The sequence below is a fragment of the Pyxicephalus adspersus genome, chromosome 5 (genome assembly GCF_032062135.1).
Source record: "Pyxicephalus adspersus chromosome 5, UCB_Pads_2.0, whole genome shotgun sequence".
Taxonomy (NCBI): domain Eukaryota; kingdom Metazoa; phylum Chordata; class Amphibia; order Anura; family Pyxicephalidae; genus Pyxicephalus; species Pyxicephalus adspersus.
Window position 1 is genome coordinate 93,635,073 of NC_092862.1, and position 20,682 is coordinate 93,655,754.

Sequence of the window (20,682 nt, forward strand, 5' to 3'; positions counted from 1 at the left end):
CCTTCCTAATGTTCCAAAAATAAATAAATAAATGGTAGACCCAGTCTCCTTACTATTTTTTATGTACACAGTGGTAATTTTTATAAAAATTAATAAACAAATTGCTGTTTTTTTTTTTTTTAAATGAATGATGCCTCCATAATGCACAGGTCCTGAGTATTTTTGCTTCCAGTGTGTATATCAAGCTTGAAACATAAAGCAGAATTATACCTTTAACCTCCAGCAATCCATTGTTTCACACGTGCAGTTTAGCTTTAATTATAAATAAGATTGTAGACAGAAAGATGACAATCCTTTATATTAGATAAGATGCTGGCAGATACTTTTTAAATTAAAGTTCAACTTTCACCAAATCTCTGTGATTTTGTCCAGGTCAGTCTGTGGGAGGAGCTCTCATCAGTGCAAAATCAGCCATGTCCTCTTGGCTTTCAACATTCTCTCAGCTGGCAACCCAGGAACTCCAGGAAGAGAAGCAGTGAAAATTGGATTTGTTGTTCATGACCATCTCCTTTCTCTTAATTTTTCCTGATCTCTATAACAGATTTTGTCTGTTTTTGACCAGTCTTGTCTTAAAAGCAAATGAACTGTACTGGTTGTTTCACCTAAAAACACATTCTAAAATTAGAATAGTAATGGTAAATGAAGTTGTATAGTTAACATTGTATATGTTCTTATACTTTGGTGCATAAATCAACCTAATTTATTTTTACACTTTCACACTAGCTCAAAATATGTTGTTCAATAGAATACAAAATGTACAGCATGACTTGCTTGGAATGGTAGCTAAGCAGACTGTGGCATGAGTTAGGCGCAGAGGGGAGAGAATTTTTTTTAAATATGCAAAGCAGGCTTTAAAAGTGATTGTACAAAAGACTTCAAACCATTTGTATCTTGTTACAGAACTGGTTATTTGACATTTGCTATACAGCTACATGCCATTCTCTTGGAGGAAGGTTTGTATGTTGCAAATCCTGTTCAAGTAGTGTCCTGCTGATTTGTTTTCATTCTACAAAGTGGAAAATGCTGAACATCCTGAGGGTTGAATATCAACATTTGTTGTGATTTAACCAAAGTTGATCCAAATTGAAGTTATTCTCTGTTTTTTATATTGATTCACTATTATGGTCAAGTCAGAATTTCTATTCGTTTCCTACTCATGTTGTGTTTTATTTTCATGGCTACTTACTATCAGTATGACAATAAAAGGTTAAATTGTCAGTATATCCCCCAAAAGAAACCCCTTATTGCAACATATTCCCATGTTTTCCATGCAGGTCAAATCAACAGGTTAATTTTAATTTTGTTTCCCTCGGCAGACAATACTCACCTTGCTTTTACTTTCATGTCACTCTATTTAGACATTGGAGTGAAAAAATGATATGCTGTTATCAAGGATCATGTGACTTGCTCCCTCTGTGACAATAGGAATGGTGGTATCACAGTGGGGCTATGAAGATAGCCTTCAGCCCTATGTAAGCTCTGACTAGAGCTTTTCAGAGGCTTGATAGCGCTTTCCTAACTTGCTGGTGTGAAAGTGATCCCATTGTGCCAGTTACACCCTTGGGGGGGGTATACATTGGAAATTGTTTTCATATTTGGTCATTTTGCACAGCTGAGACTGAAGAATAGCATGCTTTGCACTTTTACTCTAGCAGTTTAGTTCAGTAGCTTGATTAGTGTTTGTTGCCTTTTTTTAACCTACTTTACTTAAAGCGGAACTTTAAATCACACTTACCTTCAGCAATTCAGCAGTAATTAAGCAGATCCTTCAATCTTACTGGGAAAGTCCTTAATTTGGACCTGGGCCATCCTGGAATTCTCCTTCGTTCTGGGGGCCGCCATATTCAGCCTTCTTCTGGGTATATCACCCTATCTCGCACTGTGCAGGTGCAATATCGGGTGACCTAGCCTTATAGCCTTATGGGGAAAAATAATGCTGATCCCACTGCACATGCATGAGATCGACATTTGTTTTCTGGTATATATATTTATTTTACCTTTTAGCACTTGTAACTGTGACATGTTCTCTGACTGGTATGTTTAAACATTCCAACAAAGCTTTCTAAAAATGTATGTGCCCTAGATCTGTCCACCCTGTTTGACACCACATATGTGCAGTGAAAATGTTATGCTTTTTTTTACCTTGTAGGATTTAGTGTGCAAGGCCTCACCTTTCAGCAGCTTTACAGCCCATGCTAGTTTGCAGAGAAGCAGTTATATACATTAATATTGTATAGTTCTTGGCTATTTGAATGGCTATACACATTGGGTCCTTTAGTTGACCTGGGATGGTGGAAGCAAACATAAAAGTATGTCATTAGCTGCAGGTTTGTCATATTTTATATGGCATGCATTTTACCTGCTTGTACAGGTACTTTTTGTTAGAATAAAATTAAAAGAAGTACATAGGTAAGGGAAATAAACATCTTGTTAGAAATTTCTTTTGAAATTAATTAATGGTAATCTTTGTCCCACTTACCCTCAGTTGTGCTTTAAAAATTCAATTACATTTCAACCTAAAACCTGTCTTGATATTGATATTCCATAAAGCAACACTTAGACTGGGACAAGGAGAGCCAGCAATAGGAGGCACACAGGCTGTACCAGAGCATTTATCATTTGCTATGACAAAAACATTTTCTTGTAGAATATATAAAAATATTTCTCTGTAAATTAAGGAGTGATGAGTCAGAAATATAGTGTGATCCTACTTTCCTCTTTTTAATGCAAATATTTGGCTCTAAATTCAGAAAGTGCATTTTGTCAGTACTTCTCATTTCTGATGCATTGCAAAAAACACAAATCACTCCTCTCTCATCTTGTGCATTGTGAGAGCTCCGTTTACAGGATTTTTTGGAAAGACATAACAAAAACTTTTTACTGGTAAATTTAGCAGAGCAATTTAGCAAAAGAAAGCAAATAAAAGATGTTTGTTTATATATGGATATATTGTCTGCCAAGTTTGGCTGGAATAAAACATGACTATAGAGAATTACAAATCTGTAGCCAAAACAATAACTTTATACAGTAAAAACTCCAATGGTGTAAATGGCATTACTAAAGTTATGGTTTTATCAATAAATGTAGCAACATTAATAGATGTAATTTTCTAATTTTTGCTTTGTAGTATTACTGTAATTACTGTGCAGTTACACAGGTTTACAGTTTTTTTAAACCATTTCTCCTCATAAGTCCACAGCTTTACAACCAGAAGTTCCAAAGGTAAAAATATATTTTTAAATATTTTGTGATTTCAATACCTCTGGCAAATTTGATGTGTGTTAATAATTTGCTGATTGCATCACTGATGTGTGTACAAATTTGAATATTGCAGATTCAACATAATTATTACTGTAAATGGACTTTTAGATACATATATTAAAAAGCTTTAGATATACAAACTAATACATTCTCTTTTCTTTGTGTTTTGAGAACTGTCATCACAGATCCATAACAGTGCTTTGCTTTTATTCAGTCATGTCTGCATTTAAGTTGAACTCAATGTGAATAACAAAAATGTATTTGCTCTAAATACTGATTTAATTTAGGGTCCATTGCCTGCAGCCATACATCAGGAATTCTTTGCTTCACCCAATTACCACCTGCTCCTTTCTAATTTAAGTTAGCATATTTCTACCCCAATCTTTATGATAAAAATTTAGATCCTTTTTGCAAGCATTACAAAAGTGCAATGCAAGGACGATTTGTCTCTTTGAAGATATTGAATTAAATGTGTAGATGGCCTTCCTTGTTTACTTGGGCTAGTTAGTTTAGGTTCAGACCTGCTTCATGCATCTGCAGATTTGGCCGCAAATGACCGTGAGGGATACTGAACCGCTCACTGCCACCCCCAATAATTCTCTGTGGAGCTGCCGTAGGTAGAAGCTCTCTTTAGTGTCTTCCCCAAGGCAGCTGTTCAGTGACATGAGGTAGTGGTAATTGCACTGGACCTTACTTGCCAGTCTGAACATAGCCTTACAGTGCAAGCAGCATGTAAGCAAAACAATGTTTATCCTGGGTCTGTGAAGACAACTTTCAAAGCACAAGAAATGAAAGACAGAAGTAAGAATTTATATAAAATAAAATATAATCGCTATGCATACACTGGTTTGCGTTTTCAAACACAAACTGATTGTACATCACCTGTTGCAAACCATTATTAGTCTACACTAGTTATGTAGATAAATATTACCAGGTCCTCATTCCTACAGCATGAATCATGTTTTCTTCCTGTTTGAAAAATACTGTTTTCTTTTTAGTTCCTGTGAATAGGAACCTACCTGTATGTATTTATATGCTTTGTCTGTTTTCCACTAAGAATGATCAATTTCTTTTCTGAAACTGCTGCTACATTTGTGAGTGTTAGTTTCCACTGACATTTCAGTTGGTATACAATTTTTTTAGATTTTTTTTTTTAATTTTTGTATACATCATTGGTTTTTGTTTTCAATTTTGTGTTTTTACAGTTGTGTGTTTATTTTCATCCACATACAAAAATTATATATATCCTATTCTTTAAAGCTGAGCTTGCGCTAAAGTGCATGGTCGTCATTTGAGCAAAAGAAACTTGGAATAGATACCCGACTACCATTCTCTGCAATGCAGTGTGTGATTATTTTTGAGATGCAGTGGTACCTTGGTATAAATCCTTAATCCGTTCCAGATCCTTGGACTTATACCAAACTGGATTCTTACCAGACAAATTTTTCCTATAAGAAATAAAAGGAAAATGATTGATCCTTCCCATGAAAAAAAATCCAATTGTTATTGGCATATTATACATTGATGGGAGTGTATAAAATATTTAAACACTTCCTAATACTAAAATACATAAATACAAAAGCAATTAGACAAAATAAATGAAAATGTAACCTTACTTTACCTTGCTGAGAAGAGTCGCGTGCCCACTAGGATGATGCTGAGAAGGGAGGAGGAGGAGATGTTATGTAATTCACAGAAAGTTATAGCACGGGCTGTTCACTGAATGGTAGCAACTGGCGTTCTGATGCTCGTGGGCAGTCGTGGCTTTGTCTCGAGAGAGGTAAATAAGGGTAGTGTGCCGTGTTATGACTCATTTTGACCCATACAAGTTCTAGCACAAAGGTTGTATACCAAGGAAAATGTTTTATGTCCAAACAAGATTTATAACAAGTTGGACTTATTCCAAAGCGGACTTATACCGAGATACCACCGTACTTTGGAAAAATGAGTCCCCAGAATCTCATTTTTTAGACTTTGAAAAGCCATTGAGATTTGGTACCCTCATTAATCCACAGATCTCATCAGATGCACTTATAGGGGTAGTAGACCCTGAACCAATACCTTTGCATGAAAATATTTGAAAAACTACCGACTCAAGCTGAGACAGTAAAATAAAGCTGCAAGATGGCCTTGTCTTTCTTCAAGATTAATTAAACCGTGGTTAGTTAATATGGAAAAAGGTACATTTTTAGACATAGTATTCTTGGGTAGATGTTAACTGTTAAAGTCCACATTAAATTCAGACAGACAAGCACCGGAACACAATTGTAAATATATATATATATATATAAACTATAATTTATATTTAGTTTGATGGTAATAACAGTAAAAGTATAAATACATATTGTACAGCTAAACCTGTGGAAACTGAGACAATTGTTTGACCTCCAAGCTCTACCTCTTAGTACAGAATATGTATAATGAGGGAGAGGAGTCTGATTTGCAGATTGCTGGCTGTTTACTATAAGTCAAGAAACAGCTTGGACAGATAAATTCACATTAATTCCAGTAGCTATACAATTCTAGAATGAGTTGCACATATTTTTGTTCTAATGTTTTATTCTGTATATGTATGGATTATGTTGAGATGTGTATATAGTTTAATATTTTAAGAAAAGTGAGCTGGAATAATATTATTGTGTAGTTAAAAGGCTGTTCTGTATTAGTTGTGATATCTGCATCTCCACTTTTGAAGTTTCTGATATCTATTCTATGATATTTCAGATGTATAGAGAGTAGGAAAGTTTAATGTAAGCCAGTTTTATGACAAGTTCTGTTTTTTTTTTTCAAAAGAAAAGTAACTTCTGAAATGTAGCAGTTTGATGTTCTGAAAATATTGTAAACTGCACAAACTGGAGAATTAAACACAGTTAATGCTTAATTCCTTGTCTTCATTTTAATTTTTGCATTCTGCATATCTTCTGCGTAGACTCCCCATAATTTTGACCTGTCCAGGTGTTTGTAAATATGTCACAGGCACAAAAATAAACTAAATCTGCTTATCTGTTGTGTGTAGACCAATTTTATCAAAAAGGTGCCCCTATTCATTTTTTATAATTTCTTATGAAAACATAAAACTTTATTCACAAGTTTTTCATTATCACTGTGTCATATTGTTGCAATAAATGTAAAAGATAAATACAGTGGGGAAAATGTATCTTGAACACATCAATGTCTTTTTCAATAAATATATTTCCAATGGGGCTTTTGATATAAAATTTACACCAGATGTTGTTAGCAATCCACACATACAAAGAAATCAAAACAAATACGTCCAGAAATTAGGTTATGTGTAATAGTTGAATGGCACAGGGAATAAATACTGAACATGCTTACTGCAATGTATTTATTACAGTGTAATGGTAGAAAAGCCTTTTTTGGTGAAGACATCTTTAAGACGCCTCCTGTATGAAGAAATTAGTCTCATGCATTGCTCAGCTCTGATTTTGGTTCATTCTTCCACACAAACTGTCTTCAAATCTTGTCTGCTTCTTATATGAACTCTTTCATTAGATTTTCAATCTGATTCAATTCGATTGATTAAATAGTAGGTCAGGTTGAAAAAAGGCATAAGTCAATCAAGCTAAACCACTAGGGAAATAAACATATGCCAGATATAAAATCATATGGACATAGTTGGTCCAGAGAAATGCAAAAAAAAAAACCGTGGTACAATTTGCTTCAACACGAGGAAAAAAATCCTTCCTGGTTCCATGAGGCAATCGGATGTTTTCCTTGGATCAAAAGTCACTGTTATTTTTTTACTTGTTCTTTGTAATGATCTCAAAGTGAATAATTGGGAAGCGAGTTCTCTATATGGACCGTTTATATATTTTTTTTAGGGTAATCATATCCCCCCTTAAACGTTTCTTCTCCAGAGAGTAAAGATTTCTTTCAGCTAATCTCTCCTCATAGCTGAGCTTCTCCATTCCTAATATTAGTTTAGTTGCCCTTCTCTGCACTCTCTCCAATTCCACAATGTCCTTTTTGTGAACTGGTGCCCAAAATTGTACTGCATTTCCCAGATGTGGTCTGACCGATGCTCTGTACAGGGGCAGGATAATGTCTCCATCTCTGCAGTCTTTTCCTCTTCTAATACAAAAAAGTACTTTGCTAGCTTTTGATATTGCAGCTTAGCATTGCATGCTAAGTCAAGGCTTTGATCTACCAGAACCCTCAGATCCTTTTCCATTTCTGCCCCCCCTAACTGTATTCCCCCTGGTCAGTATGAAACATGCATGTTGTTAGCCCCCAATTACAATTTTTTACACTTATCTATATTAAATGTCATTTGCCATTTGGCTGCCCAATCAAACAGTACATCCAGGTCTGCTTGTAGATAATAGACATTCTGTATGGACATAGTTTGGTGTCATCTGCAAACGCAGAAATGGTACTTTTAATCCTAAACTGTGTATCATTTATAAAGATAGAAAACGTCCCAACACTGAACCCTGGGGTACACCACTAATAACCTTAGACCATTCAGTATATGAATCTTTAATTACTTCTCTCTGGATGTGGTCTTTAAGCCAGTTCTCTATCAATTTACAGATTGACTTTTCTAAACCTCTTGACCCTAACTTGCATATTATCCATCTGTGGGGTACTGTGTCAAATGCTTTAGCAAAGCCCAAGTACGCTATATCAACTGCTATTCCACTGTCTACCTTTTTACTTACTTCCTCAAAAAAAGAGTAAATTTGTTTGACAACTTCGGTCTTTCTTGAAGCCATGCTGACTATCACTTATAATATTATTTTCTAGCAGAAACTCCTCTATATGGTTCTTTATGAAACTCTAGGATCTTTCAAACTATTGACGTTAAACTAACTGGTCTGGAGTTACCTGGTAATGACTTTGCTCCCTTTTTGAAGATAGGTACCACACTGGCCCTACGCCAATCCATTGGTACCATGCCAGTCTCTAAAAATTAGAAAAAATTGCTTTGAAATAACTGAACTCAGCTCTTTGAAGACACGTGGATGTAATTCATCAGGTCCTGGTGATTTGTCAACCTTATTTTTACACATTTGTTTCTCAATCATTTAAAGTTTGAGCCATTGTGAACCATTTAAGGCAGTGACATTGCTATTATGAATTTGGACTTGAGCCTCGCCATTTTTCTTACAGTGTATGCAGTGCTAAAAAAAAGTGTTTAGTAAATCTGCCTTTTCTTTATCCCCAGTTACCAACCCAGAGACATCATTTAAGGGGTCTACATGCTCGGATCTGATCTTTTTGCTATTAATATATTTAAAACATTTTTTGGGGTTTGCCTTACTTTCCTTTGCAATGTGTTCCCCAGTCCAAGTCACAGAGAGCCGCCCTTAATAATGGAAAATTTGCTCTCCTAAATGTTTTTATCTTTCTTGTTTTTGCTTCCTGTTTACAGCTTACATTAAATGAAGTCATATTATGGTCACTGAAACCTAGATTCTCTTTTATTTGCACATTAGTTATAAGCTCTGCATTGATTGGGATATTCAAGCAGCTTTATTTTCTTTCTTCAAAACCAACTGAGAGTTTCTTTAACTGTTTGTTTGTGTCCGGCTGCAATGTCCACTGTCTTTTTATCTTCGGCATCTTTATAGATGGCAGCAGATTCTTATCAAGAATGTCCCCGTACATTTCTCCATTCATCCTTCCTTCAATTACATGAAGTCTGCCAGTACTGTATGCTGAAAAACAGCTCCACACAATCATGTTTAAACCTCTAATCTTGACTGTTGGTATGGTGTGTTTTGGGTGATGTGCAGTGCCATTTCTCCTCCAAATATGTGTGCAATGACAGCCAAAGAGTTTAATTTTGGTCTCACCTGACCAGACTACATTCTGCCAGTATTTTACTGATTTGTCCAACTGTTGTGCAGCAAACATTAAACAAGCTCTAACATGTTTTGTCTTGAACAGTGGGCATGCATAGTGGCCATAGCAATTGAATGCATTACTGTTTTCTTTGAAACTACTCCACCTGCTAATTCCAGGCCTTTCTGATGCTCCCTGAGAGTGATCTTGGGCACTTGGACAACTCCTCTGAAAATTCTTTTGACTCCTGACAGCAGGTGACACCTGGTTGTGGCCGCTTTTGGGTGAAATGGTGTTCTTTTCCTTTCTGGATTATGGTCCCAATAATGCTCCCTGGAAAATTTAGACTACATCTTTAACCAATGCATTCAGTATTATTTGCAACAAGAAGGTTGGGGAGGTCTTAAGAGAGCATTTTGCTTTTACCCATCAAAAGATGTTTCTTGTGTGATACCTTGGTAATGACAAACCTTTTATTAGGCCATCAGTTAGGACTAAACCAGCTGATAATAATTTGCACTGAAAGGGGGCAGGATTGCTTTTTTAAATGCTAACAGATTTCAGCAGGTTTCTTGGCTTTCCGTGCCTTTTTTTTCCACCTCCGTTTCTTCATGTGTTCTAAACATGTTCACTGTGCCATTCCAATTATAAGGAAATCAAAACAATTATGCGTGTGTGGATCACTTGGGTTGTTATTGACATCTTGTGTAAGTTTCATGTCTTGTCATGGGACTCCTGTTTGGGCAAACTGCCTTGTACTGGTATACTGAAGACCTAAATTTATATATAGCTGAAAATCCCCCTTCTCTTCCCAACCATAAAGGCTTGCATTAGTCTTTATGATTTATTATTGAAATGTTAAAAAAAAAAATAGATTTGCCGAAGTGAAGTGGGGAAAAAAAAGACCAAGTTTCAATACTAGCGACAGGTGAGTCTTATTGTTTTTCGCAATAATACAGAAATTCTGTGCAAAGGTTACTGCTTCATATGTGGTGACCCATATACCTAATCACCTCCCACATCTGTAAAGAGATGACCAGTAGTGGTGTTAAATATCCTGAGGTCCTTTTTGAAGCTTCAGTGGCTGGATTCTGTTGTGGCCAATCAAAAAATGTTATTTGTTTTATAATTGTGAGTCTGACAAATCATTCAGTAAACTTAACAATAATAATAATAACTGAAGCCTTTTAATTCCTGGATTATCCTGATTAATGGTTTTCTTAAGGCTGGATAGCTGTTTAGTTCCAATACTTTGTGTTCTCTTCACATTGTACATGTGAAAAAGTTCCTCTGATTTTATCATTAGCACCAAATAGATTTACATAAGGAATTAAGTGTTAATTTACCAAAAAATGCTGATTTATTTTTTTTTTTCAATCTATTCCCATTCATTTATTTCTGCAGTTCAGTTATTTTATTTCTAATAGTTTATTTATAAATGTCAAGCTGAGGAATAATTTACAGAACAAGAAATGTCGAGTTTTCAATAATAGGCCATTATCACTATAACATTCATGAAGCTTTTATTGTACACAAGAAGCTGATTTACATTCTGGCATTGATAAAAGCATACATGACATAAAGAAATTGTATCAAGCAACTGGACTAGGAACTCCCAGCTACTTCCCCTCTCTTAAACATTTTAAAACAGATTGACCTACTTCCAAAAAAAAAAAAAAAAAAAAAAAAAAAAAGAATATTGGTGAAAAACACCATGGTGCATTTGGCCACTGGAGCTAGTTAGACTGCTCGTTACTGCTCAGATAAAATATACACCCAAGTTGGTCACTATAGAGAAAATTGCCTGTTTTCTTTTCGTCAGGTTCTATATGGCTTTGCATTGGTTTTAGTACATATGTTCCACTTTTGCCACCTACATAAAAAATGGCATTACAGATTAGCAGCATTAAAAATACAAGAACTACTACATCAATAACTCATGGCACCAAGAAAATATACAGAACAAATGGCCAGAAATATTTTTAAAACCCAACTGCAGGCCAACATCTTTTTATATATTTATAGTAATGTATCCTTGCTTGTGTGATTTGATAATATTTATGCTTCAAAATATCTTTAGTTTCATCTTCCCTCAAAAAAAAATGGTGCCCCCTGCTCTATCTGCAGAGCCCTATGCTGGCATTGTTAACCAACAACCACATCACTCTGCAGAGGTTCCCTAACACAAGCTTTTACTACAAAGGAAGAGGTTAAATCAGACAAGCTTTGTTAATAGATGCTGATTACTGAGTGAATATTTGGCACAGCTGCCGAACTGATGGTATGTAATAATGTGAAATAAGTTGGGCTTCAATTTTACATTTTGCTAAGCATAAGCACACAAACATTGTGGGGACCTGAAATATTAAAGTCTTTTAGATTCTTAGGGTAGCTATTACTTATAGGTTAGATATATATAAGTTTAAGTAAACCTGCCTGGACAGAAATCAGACAATAATTCCTGACCACCTTCTGAAAATTATATATTTTTTTTTTGTTTTAAAGTTTGGAGTAACTGAACTTGAACCAGCTTAAAGTCATTGCTTGTTTTGGGTCACTGATGGGCAACTAGTCCCCATATATTGTTTCTGCCTTTACTGTAAGTAATCTTGTTTATACCTATAATTTAAAAAATGAATAAAGAATGTTTTTTAAATGCAAACACACAAAATGCACCCTCTTGCTTCCATGCCATCAACCCAGCACATATGGCTTTAACTTTTATATAGAGTGTTGAGAAACTCAACTGAAAATATATTTCAGATAAATACTTTGGTTAAAAAGACCAATCTCATGTATAAGGGAACTACAATGTTTTTTATTTAATTTTTATATACAACTAAAGACTAGTAAAAGAATATTATCTACCACACCTGAAACAAATACATTAGAATTATCAAAAAAGGGAAAACTTATTTCTAAAAAGGCACCAAAGAAACAGAGAATATTAAAAAGGCAGTGATGAGAATACAAACAAGCCACATATAATAAAACTGTAAAACCCATAGCACACAATGAACATTCTTAAAACCATCTGATTTTTAAACTGGAGCAATGTAAAGCCATTCTCTGTAGTCACCATATTCTCTTTTCCTCTTACAGATGAAAATGGATTGGTTGCTACTGATAACAGGTTTGGTTGCCATTTATCAGTCTGTGTATCCACATTCATTCCACTGAGAAATTATTAATGATGAACTTTAGTAGTGGTTCTGCTGTATGACTAAATTAGCAGAAAAAGGCAGAGGGGGTCAAACTACAGCCAAAACCCCACTCTGAGCCACCTACCACCTGGTTGCCTTCATTGTTGACACACAACATAAAAACTGACCAGTTTGGCCACTGTGGAGTGTTTTCTTTTAAAGTGTTTTAGTGATACATTTCTTGTTTCTATTGTAGGATGTGCCTATCTCTCATGTGCTGTCCTTAAAGATATTTTGAGTAAACAAACCTAAAGAATAAACTATGTCCAGTGGGATCCTGGGAATGACACATAGGAAGGATTTCCAGCAAAATGCAAAATCATCTCGAAAGATTTGGGATGCTCAATTTTTTCCTGGGTTTTCTCGGGAAGGAGTCAACCTGTTAGGCAATGCAAGCATATGTATGTTGTAAGGCAAGTATTTCTAGCTTTACTATTTTAAATTGCAGCATTTTAGCATGAGAGCAAAAGAGTAATAAATAATAATTTATTAAGCAGACCTTGGTTTAATGTCAAAGCTACCTCTATCATACTAAAAAAGCTCAACAAATCCAGAAATGTCATCAGTTTAATTGAATTGGCTCTAGTTCTTGTGATATGTTCAAATGTTTTGCATTTTATATATGTAGCATTATTTTCATGAAACTTTCATTCTCCTTTTTATTCATACATTTTCTTTTTTTTTACGGAAATATAAGTTCTTCAAGTTGTTGTTGTTTAAATGCCCCTAATGTCAATTTGCTACATTTGTGGTGTTCTCAGCAAAAACCGAGAAGAAACTTTATAGAATTTGTGAAACATGCATATCTTGCATATTTTTGGTAATAAACTGAGGGACCAAGATAAGTTTATGGGCTCCCCATATGGTATGCAAAACTTGTGTAGAGTGTCTATGTCAGTAGAAAAACGGAAAACTTAAAATTTTGAAATTTGTTGTACCTATGGTATGGGGAGAGCCAAAAATCATCATGATTGTTATTTTTGTGCCGTGAATGTAAAAGATTTAAATCGTTACAAGAAAAACAAGTGGGAGTACAATCAGCAAGATTACCTGTGCCGTATGGTGCTGAAGTTCCCATACCAGTGTTCAGTACACTCCCTGATATTCCTGTATCCAACATGGAGAATATACAGGGTTTGGAGTGTATTCCAGGAGTTAGCAGTGGAAGTGAATATGAAGGAAGTGTTTAATCAAACCAGCAGTTCTCCCAAGAAGAGCTCAATGATTTATTACATGACCTAAGTCAAAACAATCGTCTGAACGATTGGCTGAAAGAAAAGAATGGTCTGAGACCGGAAGTTGAATGAACGGTTTATAGGACAATAGAGGTGACACTCCTACCATATTTCAGTGAAGATGGAGACTTTGTGTACTGTTGTAACATCCCTGGACCACTAGCCTATATGAGTGTACCAGAATACCGAGCAGAAGACTGGCTGCTTTTCATAGACAGTTCCACTTGAAGTTTGTGAACTTCCTACTTGGACAGCAAAGTGGATACACAAAGTACCCTATGTTTCATCTGCTTGTGGGATATTAGAGCAAAGCAGGATCACTGGAAGAAAGTGACATGACCTCCAGCGGGAAAACATGAAAAAGGTGCAGCAAACATCATTAATGACCCAATGCTTGACAGTGAAAAAAATCATTCTCCCTCCACTACACATAAAGTTGGGATTAGTGAAGCAACTTGTTAGAGCTCTGAACAAGGACAGGGATTGCTTCAAATACATTTGTAGATTCTTCCTTGCAGTATTGAAAAATTAAAAGCAGGAATCTTTGATGGAGTCCAGATTTGGAAACTTATAAATAATTCAAATTTCACAGGTTACATGACTAATACTGAAACTTCTGCCTGGCACAGCACTGTCATTGTTGTCAAGAAATTCTTGGGTAACCATAAAGCACAAAATTATTAGGAACTGGTACAAAATTTGATCCTAAACTTTAAATATTTGGGTGTTACTATGAGCATAAAGGTACACTTTCTCCATAGTCATTTGCAAAAATCAGTGAGGAACAAAGGGAGAGGTTCCATCAAGATAAAGAGGTGATGAAAGAAAAGTATCAGGGCAGATGGGATAGACACATGATGGCAGACTACTGCTGGAGCCTTCAACGTGATTGTCCTGATCATCAACAAAGGAAATCGTACAAACTGAGTTTTTTTAATGACTACTTTGTGATTATTTCTGTAAATATACTAAATATAGAATATATTAACATTTATTTTAAAAATGACATTTTGTATAAGTTTGCCTAATTTTCATGTTTCATTATTTTTCTGAGGTTAATATTGAGGTCATTATTTCAAAAACTAGAGACAATCTAGCAAAACCAATACCATATTTGGAATCTGTGCATCAAACGTAACCTAAAATGACTAATCTGTTTGGCAAGAAAATGTTTGTTGACCAGTGCTAATAAAGGATTCTCTGTACTGCATTTATCTGCAAAAACATAGCAAGACACTTAACTGGCATTCATTATACAGGAAACTGCACAATGTTGAGAACTTTTACTAAAAGATTTTGAATTTCCTAGTAGCAAAAAGGTAAATACTAGAGTACTGTAATCTACAGCTGCGATATACTTTGTGATTTGGTTAAAAAAGGTGAACTTTGATCCAAGGGTAAAAAAAAGTTAGCCCTTTTCTCCAATAACCAAAGTAGAGACTTTTATCACGTTAGCTGATTGATGGAGAAAGTTTGGAGTTTAGGTGAAACTTGTTATTGGTTAATTTAAAGAGACCTTGTTGCCAGACCATTCCTTATAAAAAAAAAAAAAGTTGAAACCTTCTATTAAGAGTATGTGTGTATTTAACATATTATTGACCTGTGCAAGCGTCTCTTGTGTAGACATCCAAAAGCTCCCATAATCCCGATGGGCTCCACTAATGCCATATAGGATGTGACATCAGCAGCCTCATGCTATAGTACTCCTCTTCAGCCCACATCCAGCTGCTATATAAAAGATTTTGCAAGAAGATGAGGGTGGAGGAGATCACAGAGGGTAAAAGGATACTTCTTAAAGAAAGGAGAGCTGTACTAAAAAATGTTCTAGTCAAATATCCCAACAAACTCAGGGTCACATCACATCATCGAGTTATTAACATTTTTTTTACGGAATGGCGAAGTAAAGCAATTGGGCATGTAAATATTTTTATTTTTTTGCTTTCACTTGCAAATTTTATGTTTGTAACACAGCAACAGAAGGGAGGTCTCTCTTGAGAGCTTGCATGTTTAATAAATGAAGTTACCAATAAAGGGTGTCACCTGAACTCCACAAGGATTCTCCTTCTCTTTATAGAAAGCTAAAAGAAAGCTGTAGTTTGTGTACTATAAAACACTCCTCACTATGCAGGGAAGTTTTACATGGCCTGATTGTCACTGGATCACGATTATCAAGCAATGCCAAATAAGCCTTTGTTCCTGGATTGTGCCAGAAGGAGTGATTAGTACAGAATACCTAAATGTATAATCTCATAAATCTCTTTGTGCTACCAGTAAAAGTTGAGCAGTATCCATCAGTACCCTCAATAACAGTTTTATTGTTCACAAAACTGTTTTATCTTCTCTGCTAAGTTAATACAGTGTAGGATCCGTTTCTTCTCAGCTGCCAGTTCTTCTTTAGGTACTGAACCCAACAGCTTTTGTGCAAAAAGGTTCTGATCCTGCATAAATGGCCCAACAGACCCTCTTCCAGCTGGAGGCAAAGCATCTAGAATGCCTGTTGTAAATGTAAAATTGACTTTTTTCTCTCGCTTCATGCCAGGGGCTCGTTCTTCAATCCAAGTAAGTGGCCTAGAAATACAAGAGCACATTTATATTTAATGAATTCAGAGAAATAACAGAATAGGGATAAAAACACAAAAATATTCTATATACCATCAAGGGCCGAAGGACATGGGATAATGTGAAGTTTAGAACAAATACAATAACATAGGCAAGGCCACTAAATCACACACAGGGCTAAAACAGGGATGCATTAAAAAAAAACAAAAAAAATGTATAGGTAAGCAGACTTAAATTTGCCTTTTGACAACACAGCAATTATCAACTGAAATACAGTGTATATTTTAGACCACATACCAGTTTGAAGAAGGTGCTTTCTTTTAGATAATGCAAGAGTTTACACCAACCAAGTTATTTTTAAAAAAATATCTGTTTTAGAAAAAATCAAGCAGTTTCAATATTTGTATATTGTTCATCAAAAGAAGGATTGCAGAACTAGATATATTACTACTGACTGTTCAGGAAACCACAAAACAGCCCAAGTAAAAAAAAGCCCTGCATAGTATGGGTTTAGATATACACACCCCCTTGTTGCCTCTACTTTTCAGTAATCTGCCACAGGCTCTGGTGTTGGAGTTTACACGGTAGGATTATGTCATTGCTACCCCCACACGACAGTGTTTGCACCTGGCAACTTGCTTCCCAGGCCCTGGTATGTCATATAGGCTGATCCTTACCAAGAAACCTGTACTTTTTACAACAATAGTGTGACAGCATTACAGGATGGGCAAGGTGAACAAGCTCGGGTAGGTGTGCATACCTTACTGGAAAAATTAGCTATTGGCAGATGCGGTCACTTTGCTCTAAATATGCAAAATTACATGGTCTCTTTAAGCCTAACAGTCCTTGCCACTTACTACTACATTATCACTTACTTGTTGTCTGTAGTAACAAAATGTGCAGTGAGCTTAGAATATTTTTCTCCTGGGTTTTCTTCCTGAGTAGCAGAGGTAACAGTCAACTCTCCAAAAAGATCAACCAGCCAGGTGACCCGGGCTATCCCACTGAAAGCAGTGAATCCTGAAACCTTATCCAGAGGTCCACCTAGGTAAAATAAAGTAAAAAAAAACGCTAACACAGGAATACTAAAATCAATACAGCAATCCCAACTAACTGTAAAGTTGTCCTTTAAATACATGCCTTCACAACCCAGAGTGCTGCTGATCCTAACACCTCACCTGGGTACCATTTTATCAACCTCCACTGTATTGGTCTGCCCAGAGATGCACTTTCCCCCTGCAGAAATCCACTGCAGACTCTCATTTTTCCCTGCAAGTGCATTCCTTCCCCAATAATTCCTAGGGTTTGCTGAAATTGTAGCAACATAGGAGTGAATGTGGCCACATTCTGCATAGGCAGGAAAAATGTATACTTTCCAGAAGTCTGTGCAGCCTAGCCAGAGCACCACAGCTAATATTCCAGGAACTAGAGGTAAGTGTTAGACTGGGTCAGTATTAAAAAGACAACTGGACCAAAAAGGTACACCTGCTATTTAAATAAAACACAGGAAAATGCTATTTGTTTCTTTACTTTTGGTTACAGCAGATAAGCACTACTTTTGTACACAAGAGGAAAGACATTCTGGTACTAGCTACTAGGTTCTGCAAAAACTGGAAATGCAAGGATTTTCACAACATATAATACAATGCACTATGTAAGATATGAGCATATTGCCAAGTGTACAATACTTCTAAATTTACTACTTCCCTTCTGAGCTTGTAGACCCTCTGCCATTAAAAAATGTAATTGTAATTGGCCTTAAGTGAAAAAAAAAGCAAAAAAATGACTTATTCCAACCAATAGGTCATATTTTTTTTAATAAAAATAATATGTGCATTAGCACTTTAAGAGGAAGAAAACCAAAAATTACGTAAAAACAAAAACACACCTTTGTTCTGGTATCCGTCTTTGTGCCATCTCTTTCCCTGTTGATGAAAGGGCTCCTTCTGCGCATGCCTGAGATGCCCAAGAGCCTCCCAGGATACGTGATGTTGGTATCCCGGGAGGCTCTGTGCTTTCATTCATTCTTGATCGCCTAGGAGATCGGGAATTAGGAGGGCTGTGCTGCACTCTTTTTTGTTGAAAAAAGGGTGTTGCACCTAAAAAAAAAAAAAAAACACAAACAGAATTTTTACTTTAAGTAAAAGGGTTGTCTACCCCTTTTATATAAAGTGAAAATTCTGGGTTTAGGTACACTTTAAGGTGCACCCGCACTTACAGCTTTCTCTTAGAACTCTGTGTTGGAGCACAGTGGAAAACAAAAAAACGTTTTTTTTATTGAAGGAGAGATAGTCATATGGCCTTTTCTTGTTTTGCAAAAAATGGTTATTCATTTTCAAAGCATTCTACCAGCTTCAGGGTCTGAAAGCTGGTGGGTTTTTCATGACTTTAGCTGTGCTGGGTGAACAGCTCAAAAGTAATTTTGCTTTACATGCAGTTATGCCTTAGCAAAGAGGTCAAAGACCATCACTGCAAAGAACAATGTGACTCTTTGCAGTCCTGTCCGGTGTTCTGATTTCTTATAAGTAGAAATAATGGTAGAACCCTGCAATCTTAAAATAAGTAACTGTTGATGGCAAATGAGAGGTAATATCGGGTGGGGATCAAACTGGCCCATTACATGCCTGGTTTTTATAAAATTTAAAAACAGTTGCATCTCAGGAGGGAAAGACATGCAGACATAAACAGACGGCATATATATTATATAAAAAATGGATAATAAAAACCATAACACAGAACTGGAAGGATGCATGCATACACAACTGATATTTTGCAATTGCATTCCACAATTTCTGTTTAAAATTTTTGGTAATTGTATGTGTGTATATATATATATATATATATATAATTGTATATATAAAACTGGATTATAAAACTTTTAAATATAAACTGTTTAGATCAATATGGCAGAGGGGGCATATAAAGATACATACATTTAAACCTTTATTAGTCAATGAGTGTTTTGCAATACACCTTACTTATCTGCTAACAAGCACAGAATACAACACTGTGACTTTACCTGTAAAATGTAGGACTCCTTTCTCTAGTATCTTGCCATCCACTTCTTTTTTCAGTGCTCTGTATTCCTCTGTAAGTAGCTCAATGTGCTCCACATGAAGGATTTTACCTGCAAATTACAAATGTATTAACCTAACTACAAACATTGTAAATTATTTTAGTTTTTTTTAAAGGCCAAAATTGTGTAAAATTGAATGATTTTTAAATGAGATGATTTCATTTCCTCACCTTTTTGTTCTGCCAGTTTCCACAATTCCACTGCACTTTGTGCCGAAAGAGCCATTGGGTATTCAACAAGCACATGCTTGCCAGCATTGAGGAAACGCCTACAGGGCAATAAGAAGGAACAAAACACTATTTACAAAAATGATTGTGCATTTTAACCTCTGTGTCAATATACCATGAACATATTTTAATTAGGTGTGATGGTTTGTCAAACAAAGGAAATTACATGCCACATGCAAAGGGTCTTCTTCTTCAACAGATCTTTTCAGGCGGTGTCCAACGATGTAGAGAAAAGTGCTTATGTTATGAGATTGGCATTGTTGTCTTCATTGTTGTATGGCAGTATATGGCAATGCAATGAAGCCATGTCAGTCTTTCAGCATCATTCCACCCAGAAAAATGAGGACATCCTGCTGACTGAAAACTGTGCATTCTAAAGAAAGGGAACCACTAACATATGGTAGCCTAATCAGCAGAACAAAATCTGATCCTGGAGACACATCACTTCCAGATTTAGGGGGATTTCTTACCACCTATTGTACTAGTGAATGCCGCTGTAAGGTCTAACTGATCACACCCTCAGGAATATAAATCATCTCTAGGACACTTTATTTTTACAAGGTTGGTTAAATAAATTGGCAGTTAGTACAAAAAGACACAGATATCCTAACAGAGCAAACATCAGCAATTCTAGGAAATGGATTGTAGTATTTTAAATAAGATTGCATAAGATTCCTGTTGAAGCAAATTGTACCAGGAGTTTTTTTGCCTTCCTCTGGATCAACTATGTCTATAGGGTTTTTTTTTTTAAAAACCTGGGATACGTTTATTTCCTTGGTGGTTGAACTTAATGGACTTATGTCTTTTTTCAACCTAATTACCTGTGTAACTATGTATTTCCCCTATTACAGGAGGGAAAAAAAAAAAACACATGCACAAAACATACACACCAATGCCTTTCATTAATTTAGTAATAACACTATGATCCCATTTACAGAATCTAAAGGATTACCTTATACTTTCCTCGTGGTTTTGATTGTCTGTGCAAATGAAAGCAGCATCGACTTCACTGCTCTTTAGTACCTCCTCCAGGCTGATTTGTTTCACTCCATTAAGCTGTACAAGGTTTCTCCTGCAGGTAATATCAAAGGGCAGAAAAGTGAAGTTTAATGTTGCTAATTATTTAAAACCTTTATTTTATAAATACACACCCACTGTGGCACAGGTAACTAATATCATGCAGAATAGGTACACATACATGAAACAGGTTTTGCCCAGTCACCTATTTACTTGACAAGATGATACCACATACCAATATATATATATATATATATATATATATATATATATATATATATATATATATATATATA

General features: G+C 35.6%; 2 protein-coding genes across 4 annotated transcripts in view; one reads left to right on the forward strand and one right to left on the reverse strand.

Moving 5' to 3' along the window:
* Positions 1 to 6,142, forward strand: part of AVL9 (AVL9 cell migration associated) — a 43,686-nt gene extending 37,544 nt beyond the window's left edge. For both annotated transcript variants that reach the window (XM_072412151.1, XM_072412150.1), the window contains exon 17: positions 373 to 6,142. In XM_072412151.1, the coding sequence (XP_072268252.1) occupies positions 373 to 479 (107 nt within the window). In that variant the 3' untranslated portion in view covers positions 480 to 6,142. The remainder of the gene's footprint in view (positions 1 to 372) is intronic.
* Positions 6,143 to 11,867: 5,725 nt separating this feature from the next.
* The window catches only part of BLVRA (biliverdin reductase A), a 16,019-nt gene continuing 7,204 nt past the window's right edge, over positions 11,868 to 20,682 (reverse strand). For both annotated transcript variants that reach the window (XM_072412153.1, XM_072412154.1), the window contains exons 3-7: positions 20,322 to 20,441; positions 19,313 to 19,410; positions 19,086 to 19,193; positions 16,942 to 17,110; positions 11,868 to 16,075 (exon numbers count right to left, since the gene is read on the reverse strand). In XM_072412153.1, the coding sequence (XP_072268254.1) occupies positions 15,820 to 16,075; positions 16,942 to 17,110; positions 19,086 to 19,193; positions 19,313 to 19,410; positions 20,322 to 20,441 (751 nt within the window). In that variant the 3' untranslated portion in view covers positions 11,868 to 15,819. The remainder of the gene's footprint in view (positions 16,076 to 16,941; positions 17,111 to 19,085; positions 19,194 to 19,312; positions 19,411 to 20,321; positions 20,442 to 20,682) is intronic.